This window comes from Diachasma alloeum, unplaced genomic scaffold, assembly GCF_001412515.2.
Source record: "Diachasma alloeum isolate Michigan unplaced genomic scaffold, Dall2.0 Dall_scaffold_00187, whole genome shotgun sequence".
In the NCBI taxonomy this organism is placed as follows: domain Eukaryota; kingdom Metazoa; phylum Arthropoda; class Insecta; order Hymenoptera; family Braconidae; genus Diachasma; species Diachasma alloeum.
In genome coordinates this window covers 664,506-681,728 of record NW_021680353.1, presented here as the reverse complement: position 1 = coordinate 681,728, position 17,223 = coordinate 664,506, and the positions used below count along the sequence as shown (strand labels likewise).

The following is a 17,223-nucleotide window of genomic DNA, read 5'->3' as shown; positions in this document are numbered from 1 at the left end:
CAGTTATCTGCACCTGGAGTGACATGGAAATTTGTATAAACGATTTTGTTATGAGCCAACGGCTTAAATTCGTAAATTATTCGGTCGACTTTATTTTGAAGAATATGTCAATTATTTATAATTAATTGTCTCTTTAATTCATCTTGTACAATATTCACATTTCTCATTTCTACATTATTTTGAGGATTTCTTCCCACCTTTCACTTTACGTTTCTTGACATTCATGCTTTTCTTCGCAATTCCATTAATTTTTTCTGCTTCCCACTCGGTTTCTCATCGATCGCCTTCTTCATTACTTGAACCGCTGTCTGACCCTCCTGCAGAACTTGAATATTCTCATTCATCTCCAGATATTTCCCCGAAAATCCCTTCGGGAACAAAGGCTTCGATAATAAGCTATTGAGCTGCTGTCTCTTCCTCTTCAGTTGTCTCCGCAACTCAGCAGACTCCCTGGACTCCATAGTACTCTCGATCTGATCCTCATCCAGCACAAGATCCATGTCCTCAACAGCTTTCTTCAGCCACCCCTTCTGCACATTATCCCTCCTACACCTCAACTCCAACTTATCGATTTCCCTGGCGACATTGACCCTCTCTTTCACCGCCACCAGGAGTCTATCCACCACCGGAAACGTCGGTATATCCTTGGTATGGCCAAGAGTTTTACACAGCTTCGTGTAGTAAGGCAGCTCAGAAGGTTCCATCATCAAAACGGTGATCCCCTCCTTCTGGGCACGAGCAGTTCTCCCACTTCGATGAACATACCCCTCCGAAGTCCTCGGTACCTGATAATGAATCACATGTTCGACATTCGGAATATCAAGACCCCTCGCAGCAACATCAGTAGCTATCAACAGACTATTGGGATCTTCCTGGAATTTTTCCAAATTTTTTAATCTCTGTCTCTGCTGCATGCTGGCATGCAGAGGCAGTGGATGGCACTTCAGTATTCCGAACAGTGTTGCTAGCCTCTTGACACATCCTATACTATTGCAGAATATCAGAGTCCTTCCCTGATGCCTTCTCAAGAAGTAATAGAGATAATAATCTTTATGATCCATTGTGCAAGTGATTCTGCACTCAGTTAATGTCCCAGCAGTTCCTCTCGCCTTCGTAACATCCACAATCTTCGGATTTTTTATTCTCAGAAGTGACACGATCTTCTGCAACTTCTGGCCAGGCGTCAGCTTGAATATCTTACTCTTACTATTTCTCTTCTTCTTTCTCTGTAAATAATCCGGAATGTCATGGACCAATGTCAGTGTAGCTGAGAAGACAAAAGTCTGACGCTCCCCAATCGACATTTCATTAGAATTCACTCGTTCCAGGATCTGATGGAGCTCTTGAAAATGGCCTTTCTCCAACATTCGATCTGTCTCGTCTATGGCAAGGTACTTCAACGAGTCCAGTCGACTCAAATGAGGATTCCCCTGGTCTATTAGCTCCCACAGACGCCCTGGAGTGGCTATAACAATCTCCGGACCCTTGCTAAGAATTCTTTCCTGTTTTACGGCCGCCATTCCGCCCACAACTACTGCTACTTTAATGTCAGTGTATTTCGCTGCTCTGCAGATGTGATTCTTTATCTGAATTGCTAGTTCTCGGGTGGGTGTCAGGATGAGAGCGTAGAGGGTCTTTCGGAGGGGTGAGGGGGTGGAGAGGTCGTTGATGTCGATGTTGTCGATTACTCTGACGCAACCCATGCCCTCTTCGCGTGGATTTTTCACTTCTTCCTCTCCCTCTGATTCTTCTTCTGAATTTGGAGGTTTTTCCTCATCGTCAGCTTCACCCTCCGCTGAAACGATCCATCCACTATTCGTAGCTCCAGAACCATCAATTTTCTTCAAATTTTTTGGTTCATCTATTGATGATTCAGGATCTGCAGCCTTCAACTCTAGAATTCCTGTTAGAATTGGGATACCGAAGGCCAGGGTCTTTCCACTGCCCGTCTCTGCAGCCCCCAGGATGTCTCTTCTTCCTAGAATTGCTGGCGGGAGGGTCAAGGCTTGAATTGATGTGGGCGTTGAGAATTTCTGGTCCTTCAGAGCTTTTACGATCAGAGGGGGAACACCGAGAGTCGTCCATGCCTCCGCACTGAAGTTTAAATCCTCGGATTCGTTGGTAGGGGGATTCTCGCCTGGTTCTGTTGGTGAGGATTTCGGTTGAAGGCCTTTTCCTTTTTTCTTCTTTTTCTTTGCATTGAATGATTTTTTATTACTCTGGGCGGCTGGACTGCCGTCTTGATCTGATTCTTCAGAAGAATCCTGGGATATCTAGAAGGAAAAATGTTATTCATCACATATTTAGATACTGAAGAGGGAGAGAATTGATGGATTAGTTATTCTGGAGGGGCAGTTTTTGCTTAATATCTTGGAAATCAAGGGAGATGTATAATTTTGGAAATCAAAATTAGAGATGTCACGCGACGTCAGATTTCTGCTCCTGAATGGAAGCTTTGTAATCGGTCGATTGTCTAATTTTGCTTGGAAATGACTTAGAATGTCATGAAACATCGAAGTATTATGTTTTTAGAGAATGTCTGTGTGTATGTACGTACAAAATTTTGAGAATCTTTTCAGAAATTTTCACAGAAAAAAGGCTAAAGTGATAGATAAAAATCTGAAATTTTGGCTCGTAATTGGTATTGTTTGGGAGCACATCTGGATGAAATTTCAGCTCAATCGGTCCAGTAGTTTTTGAGATGCAGCGATTCCAAAAAAATTTCTTTTCTCAATATCTCGAAAATTACTGCATCAAATGAACTTTTTTTGGCGTCAAAATATTCTTTATGATAATATCTATCGAATCAGACCATAATATGCCTGATTAACTATTGCGAATTGTCCAGTAATTGAAATTTTTCATTTTTGTGATAAGATGGATGTGAACACGATAACGCTTGAAAAAATTGAGATAGGAAGTTGAAATTTGGTAGGATTCTAGGTCTTACTATATTACAAGCTGGGATTTCAGATGGGCGAAATCTAATGAGTAGTTTTAAAGATATTCAATTTTTTGGATAAAAATATATTGTTCAATATCTCAAAAATTATTCATCCGATTTCAAGTTTTTTTTCAAAATATTCGTCTTCATATTTCCTCTCTAATTATTTCAAAATATATATACTCGTTCCTAAAAAATTTACGGGATATGGGCGTTTTTCTATTTTTCTTGTCTGAAAGTTGCTGTGTGAGTGAAGGATGTGGTAAAGTAAATTTTTATTGAAAATGGGTTCGCGAGGAAATGCCTACCCCACTGGATAAAATCGAAATCTAATTCTCCGTTTTCAATACAAATTGCCTCTTTTTAATCAAAAAATGAAATTTCTGCGGATCCACTCGGAAGCTTACTACCAAGTGAATTGGTAGAAATAAAAAATGAAAAAGACAAATAACGCATTAAGTAACGGCTTTCTGACAGAAAGGCTCGGTCCCCTGCTTGTTTTTGTCATATTTTGAGTAGTATCACAATATTTCCGGTATTTAGATGGGTCACCTAGAATCTCTCACGAAAATGTCGCAAAATTGAGAAGCCATCATCGAATATCGAATGGTGTGACATTTTTACTGCTATTTAAATGGAATATGACGGTTACATAAGATTTATATCCCAAAAAAGGTCATAATTGAGGAGTGTAATCAGAAAATTTTATCAAACAAAGAACTATATGCTTTCCATCAACATTTTTTTATTGACAGCCAGTCGATAATGTCGCCGCTGATTGCTTATGTGACGAAAATTTTGTGGCAGGCCATCAATTTAGTTGGCATATGACCGTCATATCGTTTGAGTGTTCAGTACCCAATTACGCTAAAATTCCAATTGATTGAAAATTTGAGTATATATTTACTTGAATTTTCAGAATTTCTATTAATTTTCGTGGAATAATTGAATTGAAATCTACAGTATCCGTTCATTTTTTAATGGAGTTGTGAATTTTCAATGACGAACTTTCTTAAAACTTCAAGGGAACTGTAACTCAGTACAAATTTCCAAAAACTATACCGATAAATTCAGCCAAAAATTTTGTAAAGGGACTGATAAAGTTGTCTATCTGAGTGGAATTCGAAGATGTTCACCAAAAACTTATCATAAAAGCTTTGTCACGTACGAAAAAATTCCATCAAAAATCAAAAAAATTCTATGAAATTTCAATAGATATTTCTTCATAGAAAAAAGTATATAGGGGAGGGTAGGGTAAAATGGACATTTTTGACTTTTTAAAAAATATTCATAACTCAGAAACAGATTTATCAATTGAGCTCATTTTAAGCTCATCACAAAGAGGAATCATTGTTTTTCAATTGAAAAATAAAATTATTCCATTTCATGAACAACTCAACACGTCATGAATATTTCAAAAAAAGTCAAGTGTCCGTTTTACCCTACCCTCCTCTAGATGTTGATTTTTCCACATAACTTATTCCATTGGAATGATTTATATAAGAATTCATAATTAAAAACTTCTAATTTTTTTCCTTGGATTTTATTATGAGAAAAAAATGAAAATGCAATGAAGAAAAATTGGAAAATTTATGCTCATGAATTTCTATTGAAAAATATAAATCTATTGATTTTTTTTATATCATATATTTCTCTTAAAAAATGACAAGGTGAAATTGCCAAATCTTGCACAGAATTACCGCAACAAACAAATATAATTTTTCAATAGAATTCCAACGAAACGCTTACAGACTTCCAATACAAATTCAATAGAATTTCTTAAAAAGAGCACTAGATTTTTCCATAAAATTTTTTCATGCGTGTCCAGTGACTACTGACGCAATTATCATGAATAAATATTCCCGCAACGAAATAAATAATATTATAGGCTGTAAATACCTTTCGTTTTGACGATTTCTCCGATTTATTCTCTAGGCTGTAGTCCACCAGCTCTTCAATACCAATTAATCCCTCAACGCCTGATGAAAATATCGCACCTTCGAGGGTTAAAGACTTCCACGACGCAGACCCTTTTTGTTTTATTTTCGTCATATTTTACACTCGATAATTAATAGTCAAATATGAAAAAATTGTTCGAGTTGCCCTGACTTGTTTATAACGGAGAATTAACCTCAAAAATCCACATGCTCGATTTTTGATTTCTCCAATGAATGAGTTAACACGCCCTCTCGAATGGGTAAGTTAGGCTCAGAAGGTTCACATGATACATGCCTCCAACAAATTCACTTATCTCATGACGATAAAATTGCAATGTATTGGGCAACCGATGCAATTCTCTCATTCTATCTCTCGTTCACACTGATCAGCTGTTCATTACTTGGATCTCTTGGACCCTCTCCCTTGTGTCCTTGCCATACCCAGTGTAATCTTCTTCACCCACTACAGATGAAGAATTTCCCTCTATTCATCGCAGTTCCTCTACCACCATAATCAAAAATTGTCCAATTTATTATTCCAAAAGTAAATAGTGCTTCCTCCAAAACAAAAAAATATCTCAAGAATCAATGAAGAAATTGTACCCCCTCCCCCTTCTTTACCTACGATAGATAAATAACTCCCGTCCATATATTTAATTCTCTCTCCTTCCAAAACAGTAGTGCTTCAGTTTGTGATTTCAAAAGTAAATAGTGCTTCCTCCGACCCACAAAATGTCCCAAAAATCAGTGAAGAAAAAAGACGCCTTGAAGAATCCCTTCTCCCAGTACCTAAAACCCGAGGACGACGAGATCCGCGCAGAACTAGAAGCAATGACTGCTCTGGAGTATAACCTCCCCGGCGACCCCTCCGAGGACACCAGTGACACCCCCCCATCATCCTCAAGAAGATCCAGACCTTCCACGAAGTCCTCGAAGCCCGAAAAGCCAATGGAGCCCGACCGAGTGCTCCCCCGGGTCGAGGCCGAGAGCCAAATCCCCTTTTACTCATCAACAGCATCAGCCCGAGAGCTCCAGGGAATAATCCGCCAAGCAGGAGGCACCAGTGAGGACAAGTACAAAATCCTAGAAGCCCGGGACAGACTGATGAGGCTCAAGCAAGTGAAAAGCCACACCCTGGCAACCGCCAAGAAGACCCGAGGGACCTGTCCAGACATGTGTCCTGAGAAGGAGCGACTGATGCGAGAATTCCAGAGACAAGTGGCCTCCTACGAGCAAGTGGACTGTGCAGAGTACAGGATCTGCCACGAGACAGCAGTCAAGCAGTACTCGCGATCCTCGGCAGACCAGGCAGAGCCTCTACCCCAGGACCTCCGGCCAGTCATTTCCCTGAAGATGACGATGAGCTACCTCCTCCACGAGATAGTGGACCTCTGCGACGAGGAGGGCACAAACCTCGCCGAGTGGTACCACTTCGTCTGGGACAGGACCAGGGGCATTCGAAAAGACATCACCCTGCAGGACCTCTGCTGCTTGGACACTGTCGAACTCGTCGAGCAATGCGCGAGGTTTCACATTGTCTGCTCGGAGCGCCTCTGCGCCGAGGAGACAGCTGTGTTCGACAAGAAAATCAACACCGAAAACCTCACGAAGTGCCTTCAAACGCTCAAATACATGTACCACGATCTAAGGGTGCAGGGCATCAGCTGCAAGAATGAAGCGGAATTTCGAGGGTATATTATCCTGTTGAATCTCGACAACACGAGCTTTATGTGGGACCTCAAGGAACTGCCGAAGGCCATTCAGAGCTCGCCAGAAGTTAAATTCGCTATTCAGGTGTTCTCGTCGATTCAGTCGAATAATTACACGAGATTCTTTAAACTCGTGAGGAGAACGACGTACTTGAACGCCTGTCTCATGCTGAGGTACTTCTTTCAAGTCAGGGTTAAAGGGCTCACGGTGATGGTGAAGGCTTACTGCAGAACCACCTCCACAGCGTATCCATTGTACGAGTTCATGGACATCTTGGGGTTTGATGACGAGAACGAGGCGATTGCCTTCTGCGCAAATGCTGACTTGAATATATCGTGTGACGAGCTTAATATTGTTTTGAACAGAAATAATGCAAATCTTCCACCCCCTGTGATGGATGAGGGGAGAGCAACTAGTCTTGTAGAGGCCAAAAGAATGAAGATGGGGTATTCGTATGGACAGGCCATCGCTGGGGGAGTAATGCCGGAGCAGATCTACCTGGATCACAAGCCCCATAACAGTTTCGATGATCAAGGGTATTTGAAGACAGAGGCCGTCAATGCTAGTGATCAGAATCGTGGAATTGGTGAGGGGGAGGAGGGGGGAGAGGAGCGGGATCCTTATGAGTACATGGAGGAGGACGTGGAGGAGGCACCACCGCCCCTGAGACGTAAAACATTTGGACTACGGGTGGAAGAAGATAATGGAGAGGTGTGTAGAATATTATACTTTTATAGCAACGAAATGAATATGAGCAGATCCACGCCAAATCAGCAGGACAACAAAGCCGATGCTGGGGAGTTTCAAGTATGAAAAAATTCAATAAAAACCTAGCGAATTCGCTATATATTTCTACTGGGATTCTATAGGAACTCTATGCGATTTCTATAGGACCTCTATTGGAATTCTATTGAAAAATTCTAGGGGAGAGTGGGGCAAAATGAAACAATCAAAAAACGACTGTTTGACGCAATTCAAGCAAAAACAAATTTTTTTATTGAATTTTTTTTTGTCAACTTTTTTTTATTCTTGGAAGTACTGATGAGAATAATAGTTTTCCATTTAGTAGACTGGAAAATTATTGACAAGTTTTGATGGGCGAAGATTTTGCCATTGGATTATTCGATTGAAATTCAGCATCACATTTTCCTTTTTCCCCCTCTGGATCTCCCCCTGGGCCTTGCTCTGGACTTTGGGTTTTGCTGTTTCATTTTCTTTTGATTTAATCCATTGATAAAATCTTCGCCCGTAAACACTTCTACTGAATGGAAAATTATTATTCTCATCCGTACTGCCAAGAATAAAAAAAAGTTGATGAAAAAAAATTTAATAAAAAAAAAATTTTTGCTTGAATTGCGTCAAACAGTCGTTTTTTATTATTATTATTGGGCACAAATTTTCAAAGTTTTTTCCGCTGGATTTCGTTTTGTTTTGCATTACAAAATCCGGATAGAAAAAACGTAGAAAATTAATGCCCAAGCATTCTTATAGAAAAAATCTCAAGAGAAAAATTCAAAGAAAAATAAGAAATCTCTTTCTTATCGAGTATCCAATAGAATCAGCTCAAAAAACGAATAGATTTTTTCAATAGAATTCCAATAGAAATCCTTCAGAAATCCCATAGGATTCCTATAGAATTCCAACAGAATTTAATAGCGAATTCGCTAGGTTTTCTATTGAACTTTTCATACGTGTTCGTCTCAATTTTTTTCTGACAAAATGGAGATTAGACGAAAATTGTGAAAAAGAACAATTCAAAAATACGGATAATTAAGGGAGTTATGATTTTTTTTTAATTGCTAGTTTTTCTAAAAAAAACATGTTTTCCAAATTAGCGCCAATATTTCTGCAGGGTTTCAAGTAATTAAATCATGATGTTGGCACAATCAAAAAACATGAAGAACCCTTCAAAATGAAATGCAATACATAATTTTTTACCGTTACCTTTAATTTAACGGGGTTTAGACGAAAAAACATTATTTTTTTTATCGTTAATTACTCAAAAAAAATCTTTTTTTTTTATTTGAAATTTTCACCGAAAATTGTCAATAAAATGGCAACAATTTTGACGCCAACTCGAGTTTGTCTTTCGCCTATTTCAGCGGTTATTAATTTTTTCATTGAGACAAGTATAGAAAATGACTGAAAATTACGATTATTCATAGAATTATCGCCCAAATAAGTGAATATTCAATTAAATACTAGCAAATGGTGGAGTTTAGACTCATTGTATCTTCCATTATTTATCTTTTGTATGGTTTTTTAGTGAAAAATTATTACTTCTCTAATTTTACAATGGAAATACATTTTTCAAAGAGCTTTCCTTTGTTGATAATCGAGAATTGAATTTAATTGACTCATTTTTAAATATTCAATTGAATATTCACTCATTTGGGGGATAATTGCATGAATAATAGCGATTTTTGGTCATTTTCAATACTTCTCCCACTGAAAAAAAACAACCGCGGAACTACGGCAACAGACAAACTCTAATTGCCAAAATTGCTTTCATTTTATTGACAATTTTCCTGAAAATTTCAGATTTTTTAAAAATCATCTTTTTTAGTAATTAACGATTGAAGAAAAACGTTTTCTCGTATAAACCCCGTCAAACTGAAAATAATGCTATGTATAACGTCTCATTTTGAAGGGCTTTCCATGTTCTTTGAGTGGGCCAAAGGTCTATTGGTTAGCTCGAAACCCCACAGAAATATTCAGGCCAATTTGGAAAAAAACTTGTTTTTGAACAAGAACTAGCCATTTTCAAAAAATCGTAACTCCCTCAATTATCAATATTTTCAACTTTTCTTTTCTCAAAATTGTCTTCTAATCGCCATCTTTCCAAAAGAAATTTAAAATCGGTGCAGTAGTTTTTGGGATATTGAGGAAATACGAAATTTAAACAAGTTGCTATATCTCATTAACTACTGGACCGATCCCGCTGAAACAGCGACTCAAAGTTGAGCTCAATAGTAGCTACAATGAGCCAAAATTTCACATTTTGATCTTCAAATTTCACCGTATTTATGTTGAATTTTCTAAAAATTAATCCTCAAAATCTCAAGTTGTTAGATACATACATACAGGCATGACCCTAAAAACATCATTTCTTCACGTTTCATAACATTCTCGATCATTTGAAATCAAAACTAGAAAATCGAAAAATCGGTCAATAACAAGGCTTCCATTCGGAAAAAAAAATTCAAACGTATCGGTCATAAAACTTGGTAAAATATTCATTTTTGACATGCATTACATCATATGTTATACGTCCATTTCTTAAATGGATAGATAGACAAAATAACATAAAATTCAACCCATTTTTTATGAAAACCAAAAATCTAATAAGAGTCAATTTTTGCCTTGCAAGCCCTTATTAATAAACTAATTTATTCCGAGTTTCTAAATTGTTATTTTGCGAAGAAGCAATAGCTTCTAATCAAACATTCATGTTTCACATCAGGAATAGTACTCAAATGATCGTGAAAAATGGAAATCGTCTGGTATTTTGTGCGAAGAGTATCAAATCAAAATATTTTTCCCTCTGGGCGCAAGTAAGGTGGGGGATAGGTATTACTCGGAATTTTATTCCCCTACAGTCCCTGTGGTATCTTGTACAAAGATTGGACTGTATCAAAAATTCCTCCAAATCAACAAATGATAATTCTCACATTCCTGTTCATCATGATCCGTTTAAAATCATTGCAGGTGGAGCAAAAGGATGAGGAGGTTGAAGAAGAAGACGTAGAGGAGGAAACAGAAGAGGATGAGGAAGAGTATGACGATGCTGATGATGGTGAAAATGAGGTTGTTCCAACGACGAAATCAATCATATTCTCGTCGTTGTCTTTCACATCTGGCAACATCTTCAGCAACAACTTCAAGTTTTCAACTGTCGAGGCTATCGACTCGAAGATGTCGATAGAATCGCCATTTATCCCTAAATCAGGGGAGAATAATCCTTTCGGTGGTAAACCCGGATTATCATTCCCAGGCGCACAACAACCCAGCATTTTCGCCAAGCCTGATGTTCCCAAACCATCCGGAAAAACAGGTGGCAGACCCTCCACTTTTGGTGATAGAAAGCCTGGGAATGAGTCAATTTTCTCTGGTGCGAGTCAGGGCAATATCTTCGCTAAACCAGTGCCAGTGTCCACTCCTCCACTTCTCTCTGTGTCTGATGTCAACCAGAAGACAAAAAATACATTCAAAGCCCCTCAGCCAGCAAAGCCGAGAGAATCGCCAACGAAGAAAAGAACAGAATCAGAACTTGCAGAAGAGAAGAGAAGACAGCAGGAAGAAGAGTTGAGACGAAAATCCCTGGCTCGAGAGCAACGTCTCCAAGAAATCGAAGAGAACACGAAAAAATGTGCGAATGAAATAGAAACCGAAGTAATCCACGACATGTGCTCGACAATCTTGAAAGAACTCATGGAGAGGGCCAAGGTCTTCGAGAGACTGAGTCAGAAAATATCAGACGATTTAATAAAAGAAGTCATCCGTGAAGACTGCATGAAAGCTCTGGACGAAGAGTTATACATCCAGAAGAGGCTCCACGAGGTCGCCAAGAGGGTCGAGAACAGAATTGTCCTGAAGTGCTACAGGATCTGGCAGCGAAACGCCATGAAGAAACGAGAGCAGAGGAAAGCTCTGGACAATACCCCAGTTTGGCTGCCTAGATATTCTCTCGAGGCATGTGCCCAGTCATTATACCGTAAGGATCAGGACTTGGTGATCCAGAATATGAGGAGGAGGTCGAATAAGTCGGGTAATGAAGACAACTTGAAGTACATCAGTCCAGTGGAGCTGAAAATCTACTCTGGACTGAAGGAGAATGCGAAGACTCTTGATACAGACCCAACACCGATTATGTTCTGGAAGGCGGTGGTGTCGTGGCCCTTATTGAAGAAAAGGGTCCTCCTCTGGAGGTACAAGAACATCATGAACCAGTACCTGTGCCCTGGGGACAGCCGGATGGATCCGATCATCAAGACGTACAAACCGAATCCTTACGAGACCTTGAATATTTGTATTAAACATTGTGAAGGGATCGCTGGGGAGGATGATGTCATGGGGATGGATGGGCTCTTCTTCATTGCGATGTCTGATGAGGATCCTAAGGAAGTCGTGAGGAGACTCACGAAGACTGTTCTGTCGAGACAGAAATTAATGCCCATTCCACTGGTCTTCATCATCCTGGGGAAAGAGGGGAATTGTAAGGGTTTAGAACCGAAGAGTGAACTGGATAACCTGTTGAGGTCTGAATATATCTCTGAGTATACTGTGCATCGTGAGAAGATGATTGACGAGGACAGCATTCTGAAATTGACTCAGACTGCTATTCTCTGGCTAAGTATGAACAGATCAACGCCCATTCCTCTTGAGATGGATTATTTGAAAGATGTTGTTGAGAATTGTTTGACTGATGAACTGTGGCTGAGGATAGCTGGCCATGCACCGTTTAATGCAGCTCTGAAAGCAGCTACTGATGACCCCAAATTCATTGTTGATCTGCACAATGAAGCTGTTGGTCGGCTGATGGATGTCATTCTGGACCCGGAGAGTTTGATGTATACGGATTTTCCAGCGGAGTTCAAACCACTTTTGCCGAAAGACTTTGATGTGCCTTGCAGTTATGAGTACTTTGATGAGGGCTGGAAGGGAGAGGAAAACAGGGGAAGCATCGAGAGCATTCTTGAGGGCTTCATATTACCACCTTGGCCGTAAGTTTGATTGCAAAACATGATTGTGCACTATTTGACAATAACGTAGTGTTGTTTTTGCATCTTACAGAATTTATACAGGGGAAAACCTTCAGATATTTCAAAAATATAACCGTTACTTGCTCTGAATCGCAATTAGTTTGAAGGAAAGCAATAACATATTTTCCCAAACTTACTTTGTCTCTTTAGGAATATTATCTAATTTCCGGAAAAAAATATCATTTTTTCATTCAGTATCATACTTCTTTTGCCCGAAGAGCACCGATTTCTTGTCTGAAACCTACCATGAATTGATCGAATATGCATGCGATGTTCTTCACTCAAGAAATTATTTTTGTAATATTATGTCAATTTGTCTCTCAGTATACGGTCGGCTCTAGATTTAGTCTTTCCAAAAAAAATGTATTCTCTGTGCACGCAAGTAATGTAATTTCTAGCACTACTTCTTCGTTAGTCGCTGCTCCCATACGTATTTTGCCTCCGGCAAATGCTCGTTTTATATGAAAGGAGCGATAGTAGTTTCGATTATTCAACAATCACAGACAGAGAATTAATTCTTCAGTGAAATAATAATAATGATATGACAGCTATCTTGTAACTTCGGGACAAAATATTTCTTGATAAACTTCCCTCTATAGAAGATATTTTTATCCTGAAAAGGCATCATCTTGTATGAATGATCCGCCTCTTGATCCAAATATTTCGTTGTTGTTGAAAGCACAGCAATTGCTCATGTTTGATACTGTCAAATTCGAACCAAACAATTATTTTTTTTTGTAATTTTCAACTAACGATTTTGTCAACCCAAACAAGACTTGTTTGAGAACTTGGTCGTTTTTCTCTCAGTGTAGATTTTCTGATTTCTGCTTCCGAATGGAAGCATTGTATTCGTCAAATTTGAAATTTCAATTTTTTGTTTGTGTGACGATGCCTAATTTTGGTCTGAGGAGTTCGCAAATGTTGTTTTTAGATCATGTTCGTATGCATGTATGTGAGCTTTTTTTTCAAATTTAGTTTTTCAATCATGGCTTAAAATATTCGTTTGGATGTTATCTCGGTCGAGTTCGAAGATAGTGGCGATGGCATCATTTTCTTTGAAATTCTAGCCTTAAAAGGCATTTAATCGAGGTTTAATCATGGTTTAGTCGGGATGTAGTCTGAGTTTAGCGAAGGTTTAATCGATGTTTAGTCGTGTTTAGTTGGAGTTTAGTCGGGATTTAGTCGGAGGTTTATCAGGGTCTAACCAAGGTTTAATCAATGTTCAGTGGATGTTTAAACCAGTTTAATTTTAATTTAGTCGGCGTCTGTTAGATGTTTAACCAAAGCATATGGAACTCATGTTCGACATTTGGGATATTTAGGGATCATATTAAGGGTTCATGGCTGGTATATCTTCTTCCCCAAGTTACCATTCAGAAGCAAATTGCTAACTCATTAGCAAAAAATTTGTATTGGTCTTAAGTCCAGTTTAAGAAAAACTGTTCAGGAGAAAAATAAAATTTGAACAATTTACTTACGACCGAGGAGACATCAACATTGATGTATCAAGGGCATGAACTGTTGTGATATCAAATTTTACATTCATTTTGTTTTCACTCAATCTGTCTAATTTAAAATAAATTCTGTTCACTAAAAAATTTTATCTCACATTGTCTTAAAAAAAAACTATTGAATTTTGCTGAGGTCAAAATTCAGGAAGGATCCCTACTAATTTGAAATTAATGACAGAAAACCGAATGTACACTTTTGTTTTAATTAGATTAATTCATTCAGAAGCAAATAGCTAATTTTAGAAAAAAAAAACTATACTTGATTTAGACCTGTGCAATGGGCCACTTTCATTTTCTGACTTAGCAATTCCCATCATATGCCAACACTACATTTATTTTGAAAACCGATAATTGAACTTCCTCTTCATATGATTTTCTTTTTGTAACAGATTTAATTGGCCTATCGACAACACAATGAAGCTTCACAAATGCGTCATCCGTTACTGTAATACAACCCTAGGAGGATCAAATTACGAAGCAATATCATGCAACATCCTGAGCAACATTTTCTTCATGTCCAACAGCACTGAAAAGCCGAATTTTGTGCACGTTCTCACCGAGATAATCAAGGAAAAAATTCGGCTGGTGGCTCCAGACTTATCAGTCGTCTATGATAAAAATCACATCAAATTGTTCAGAACATTGCCCTGGTGGTTCAAATCGAATATTTTCTTGACATACGAGGCCCAGATGACTTCCTTAGTGGAGCCTCATGAGACATCTGTGGTCAAGAGAAGACGTCTCGAGGAAGAGGCCGACAAAGAGAATCAGGAGATATCAATGGTCATTGAGGAATTCGATAACATCTCTGATAGGGAGAATTCAGGAGTCGTAAAATCATTTCTTGAAGAGAGCAAGAATCAACTTTCACACGTCCAGAGTATCACTGACAAATTAGAAACACTTCTGGAGAAACAACGATTAGCGAATAAGAAATTTGAGGAGAAACTGGAAGCTGCTCTGCGCAGTGAACAATTGTTCGATTTTTGATTTTTTGAGGTGGGCGTTTTCGTCAATTATTAGTATGGTTTTGTACCTTCAAAAATTTAATTTTTTGAGGCTTATATGGCTTACCATTCAAAAGGTCTCAAAAAAACTTCCATTTTTTTCAAATTTGATTACGCCCACAACGTTAATTTTTTTATTTTGTTTTTTTACAAAATTTTGCGTCTCAGCAGAGGTAATTTTTTTCGGGTTCTTAATATGTATTTCCGACGAAAAATTTCCATTCCTTCGATTGAGCATGGTGCCAATTAGCCCACATCGTCGGAAATGCTTTAAAATCGCCAATAAACTAGAAAATTGTGCATGGTACCCCCTTCGGCCACCTCGACTGAAGATTTGTTACTTTCCTTACCTAAAGTGACTATTTTTACGGAACATATTAAAAAATTAGACTGGGACTCGGATCCGTTCTATCCAAAACTAATTTTTTTCATCTTTCGTTTTAAAATTTTTTTTCCAATTTCTCAGTTTTTAATTTTTGTATTCCGAAATTTAAAAAAACGAAAATTGAAAAAAATTTTTTTGGATAGAACGAATCTGAGTCTCAGTCTAATTTTTTAATGTTTCGTAAAAATAGTCACTTTAAGTAAGGAAAGAAACAAATCTTCAGTCGAGGTGGGGGAAGAGGGTACGACGCACAATTTTTTACTTTTTTGGCGATTTTGAAGCATTTCCGATGATGTGAGCTAATTGACACCATGTCAATCGAAAAAACGGAAAATTTCCGTTGGAAATACTTATTGGAAACCGGAAAAAGTTAACCTGTTCTGAAACGCGAAATTTTGTCAAAAACTCACAAATCTCAAAAAAAATTTAAGCCATATAAAATGCCTCTACAAAATTTAATTTTTGAAGGTACAAAACCATACCAATAATTAGCGAAATACCCAGATAACAAATAGAATCAGTATTTATGCAACGAAACATTCTGTTGTGAAGTGGGGAAACGAGATAGGTCAATTTTAGTTTTGATGAATATTTTTGAATGTAGAATAGATAGACACGTTTTCATCCAAAATGTTTTGGAGAACAAAATAAAAGATACAAAGAGGTGAAATTCTGGGGGATTTGTATCTCCCCGGAATGCGGAAATATTCCCCGAAATCTGAACGTAAAGAAGAGTCGATTTATTTAATTTCATCATTGTACTAGTGGATTGAACAGAGGAAATTGTTTACAAGAAAGATTATTGGAAAAGTTGTGATACGTTTCTGACATGCTATACGTACTGTAGATTTTTTTTGTAATAACGACAATTTTATACTACTTTTGTATTTTATGCTTAAGAACTTATGAGGAATGTAAATGAAGTTGAGGGGTTTATTTTCCCTTTATGAGTCATGGGAGCTCCTGACGCTGGATCAATCTTTCGTATCAATTGTGTCAATTGCTTGTAGCTTCCTAAATACTCATTGTACAAATGAATAAACTTAGTGAATATCAATTAACTCCATTGGAAAAATCAACTATTATTCATTCCGAAACCCATTAAATTCAGCATCGGATTTGTAGAATGTGATGAGTCGTATCCAACACTCTTGACTATGAGGATTCAAACAATAAGATTGTGCACATTATACACTGATTAAAAAATTTTTTTTGAATTTCAGATTTAAAAAAAAAATAGCTTCTTGAGTAATTAACGGTTTAAAAAACGTTTTCTCGTATAAACCCTGTCAAATTGAAGATAATGCTATGTATGACGTCTCATTTTGAAGGCTTTTTCGTGTTCTGTGATTGTGCCAAAGGACGATTTGATAGTTTGAGACCCCGCGAAGATATTGGGGACAATTTGAGAAAAAAAAAATTATGAAAATTATGGACAAATATTGCCTAGATGTCTTATGATAATCAATTGAAAATCAGTCGTTTTCAAGGCCAATTTTTCGGTCATGACGTCATATATATGGGGGTCATTTTGAGAAACGGTCCTTATGTGCAGCGCCATCTGTCAGAATTTTAGAAAACTAGCGAACAGGCGCTTCGCGCCCTTCGATAGATTATATTATATTAATTTATTGTTTTCTTTCCAATTTTTCTTTGTGGTTAGATTAAATTAAATTTATTGGATTCCATTCCCATTGTAGTATACAAGTTATGGGAACAATTTTTCTCATTTTCAAATGAAAAAATATTTATGTTAAATAATATCAGTATAATATAATAATTCCGGCTCTCAATGAAATCAAATCATGAAATAGTATATTTCGTCATTAGGCCGAAAATAGTATATTTCGTCACTAGGCCGAAAAAAACTTTTCTGGCGAATATGAGCTTACCCGAGCCGAAGGCGAGGGCTGCAATCATATGAGCTAGAAAAGTTTTTTTGGCCGTATGACGAACAGTATTCTTGT

The 17,223-nt window shown here is 37.8% G+C and overlaps 2 protein-coding genes across 2 annotated transcripts; one reads left to right on the top strand and one right to left on the bottom strand.

The window, feature by feature from the left end:
• Positions 1–68: 68 nt before the first annotated feature.
• On the bottom strand, positions 69–5,096 carry LOC107048356 (ATP-dependent RNA helicase DDX24). Its single transcript, XM_015271499.1, has 2 exons — positions 4,844–5,096; positions 69–2,273 (listed from the first exon to the last, which is right to left on the bottom strand). Exons 1-2 carry the CDS (start codon positions 4,994–4,996, stop codon positions 222–224), a joined length of 2,205 nt encoding a protein of 734 aa, XP_015126985.1. The 5' UTR covers positions 4,997–5,096; the 3' UTR covers positions 69–221.
• Positions 5,097–5,553: 457 nt separating this feature from the next.
• Positions 5,554–15,333, top strand: LOC107048344. Its single transcript, XM_015271487.1, has 3 exons — positions 5,554–7,302; positions 10,300–12,314; positions 14,254–15,333. The coding sequence occupies exons 1-3, from the start codon at positions 5,614–5,616 to the stop codon at positions 14,852–14,854; spliced, it is 4,305 nt and encodes a 1,434-aa protein (XP_015126973.1). The 5' UTR covers positions 5,554–5,613; the 3' UTR covers positions 14,855–15,333.
• The last annotated feature ends 1,890 nt before the right edge of the window (positions 15,334–17,223 follow it).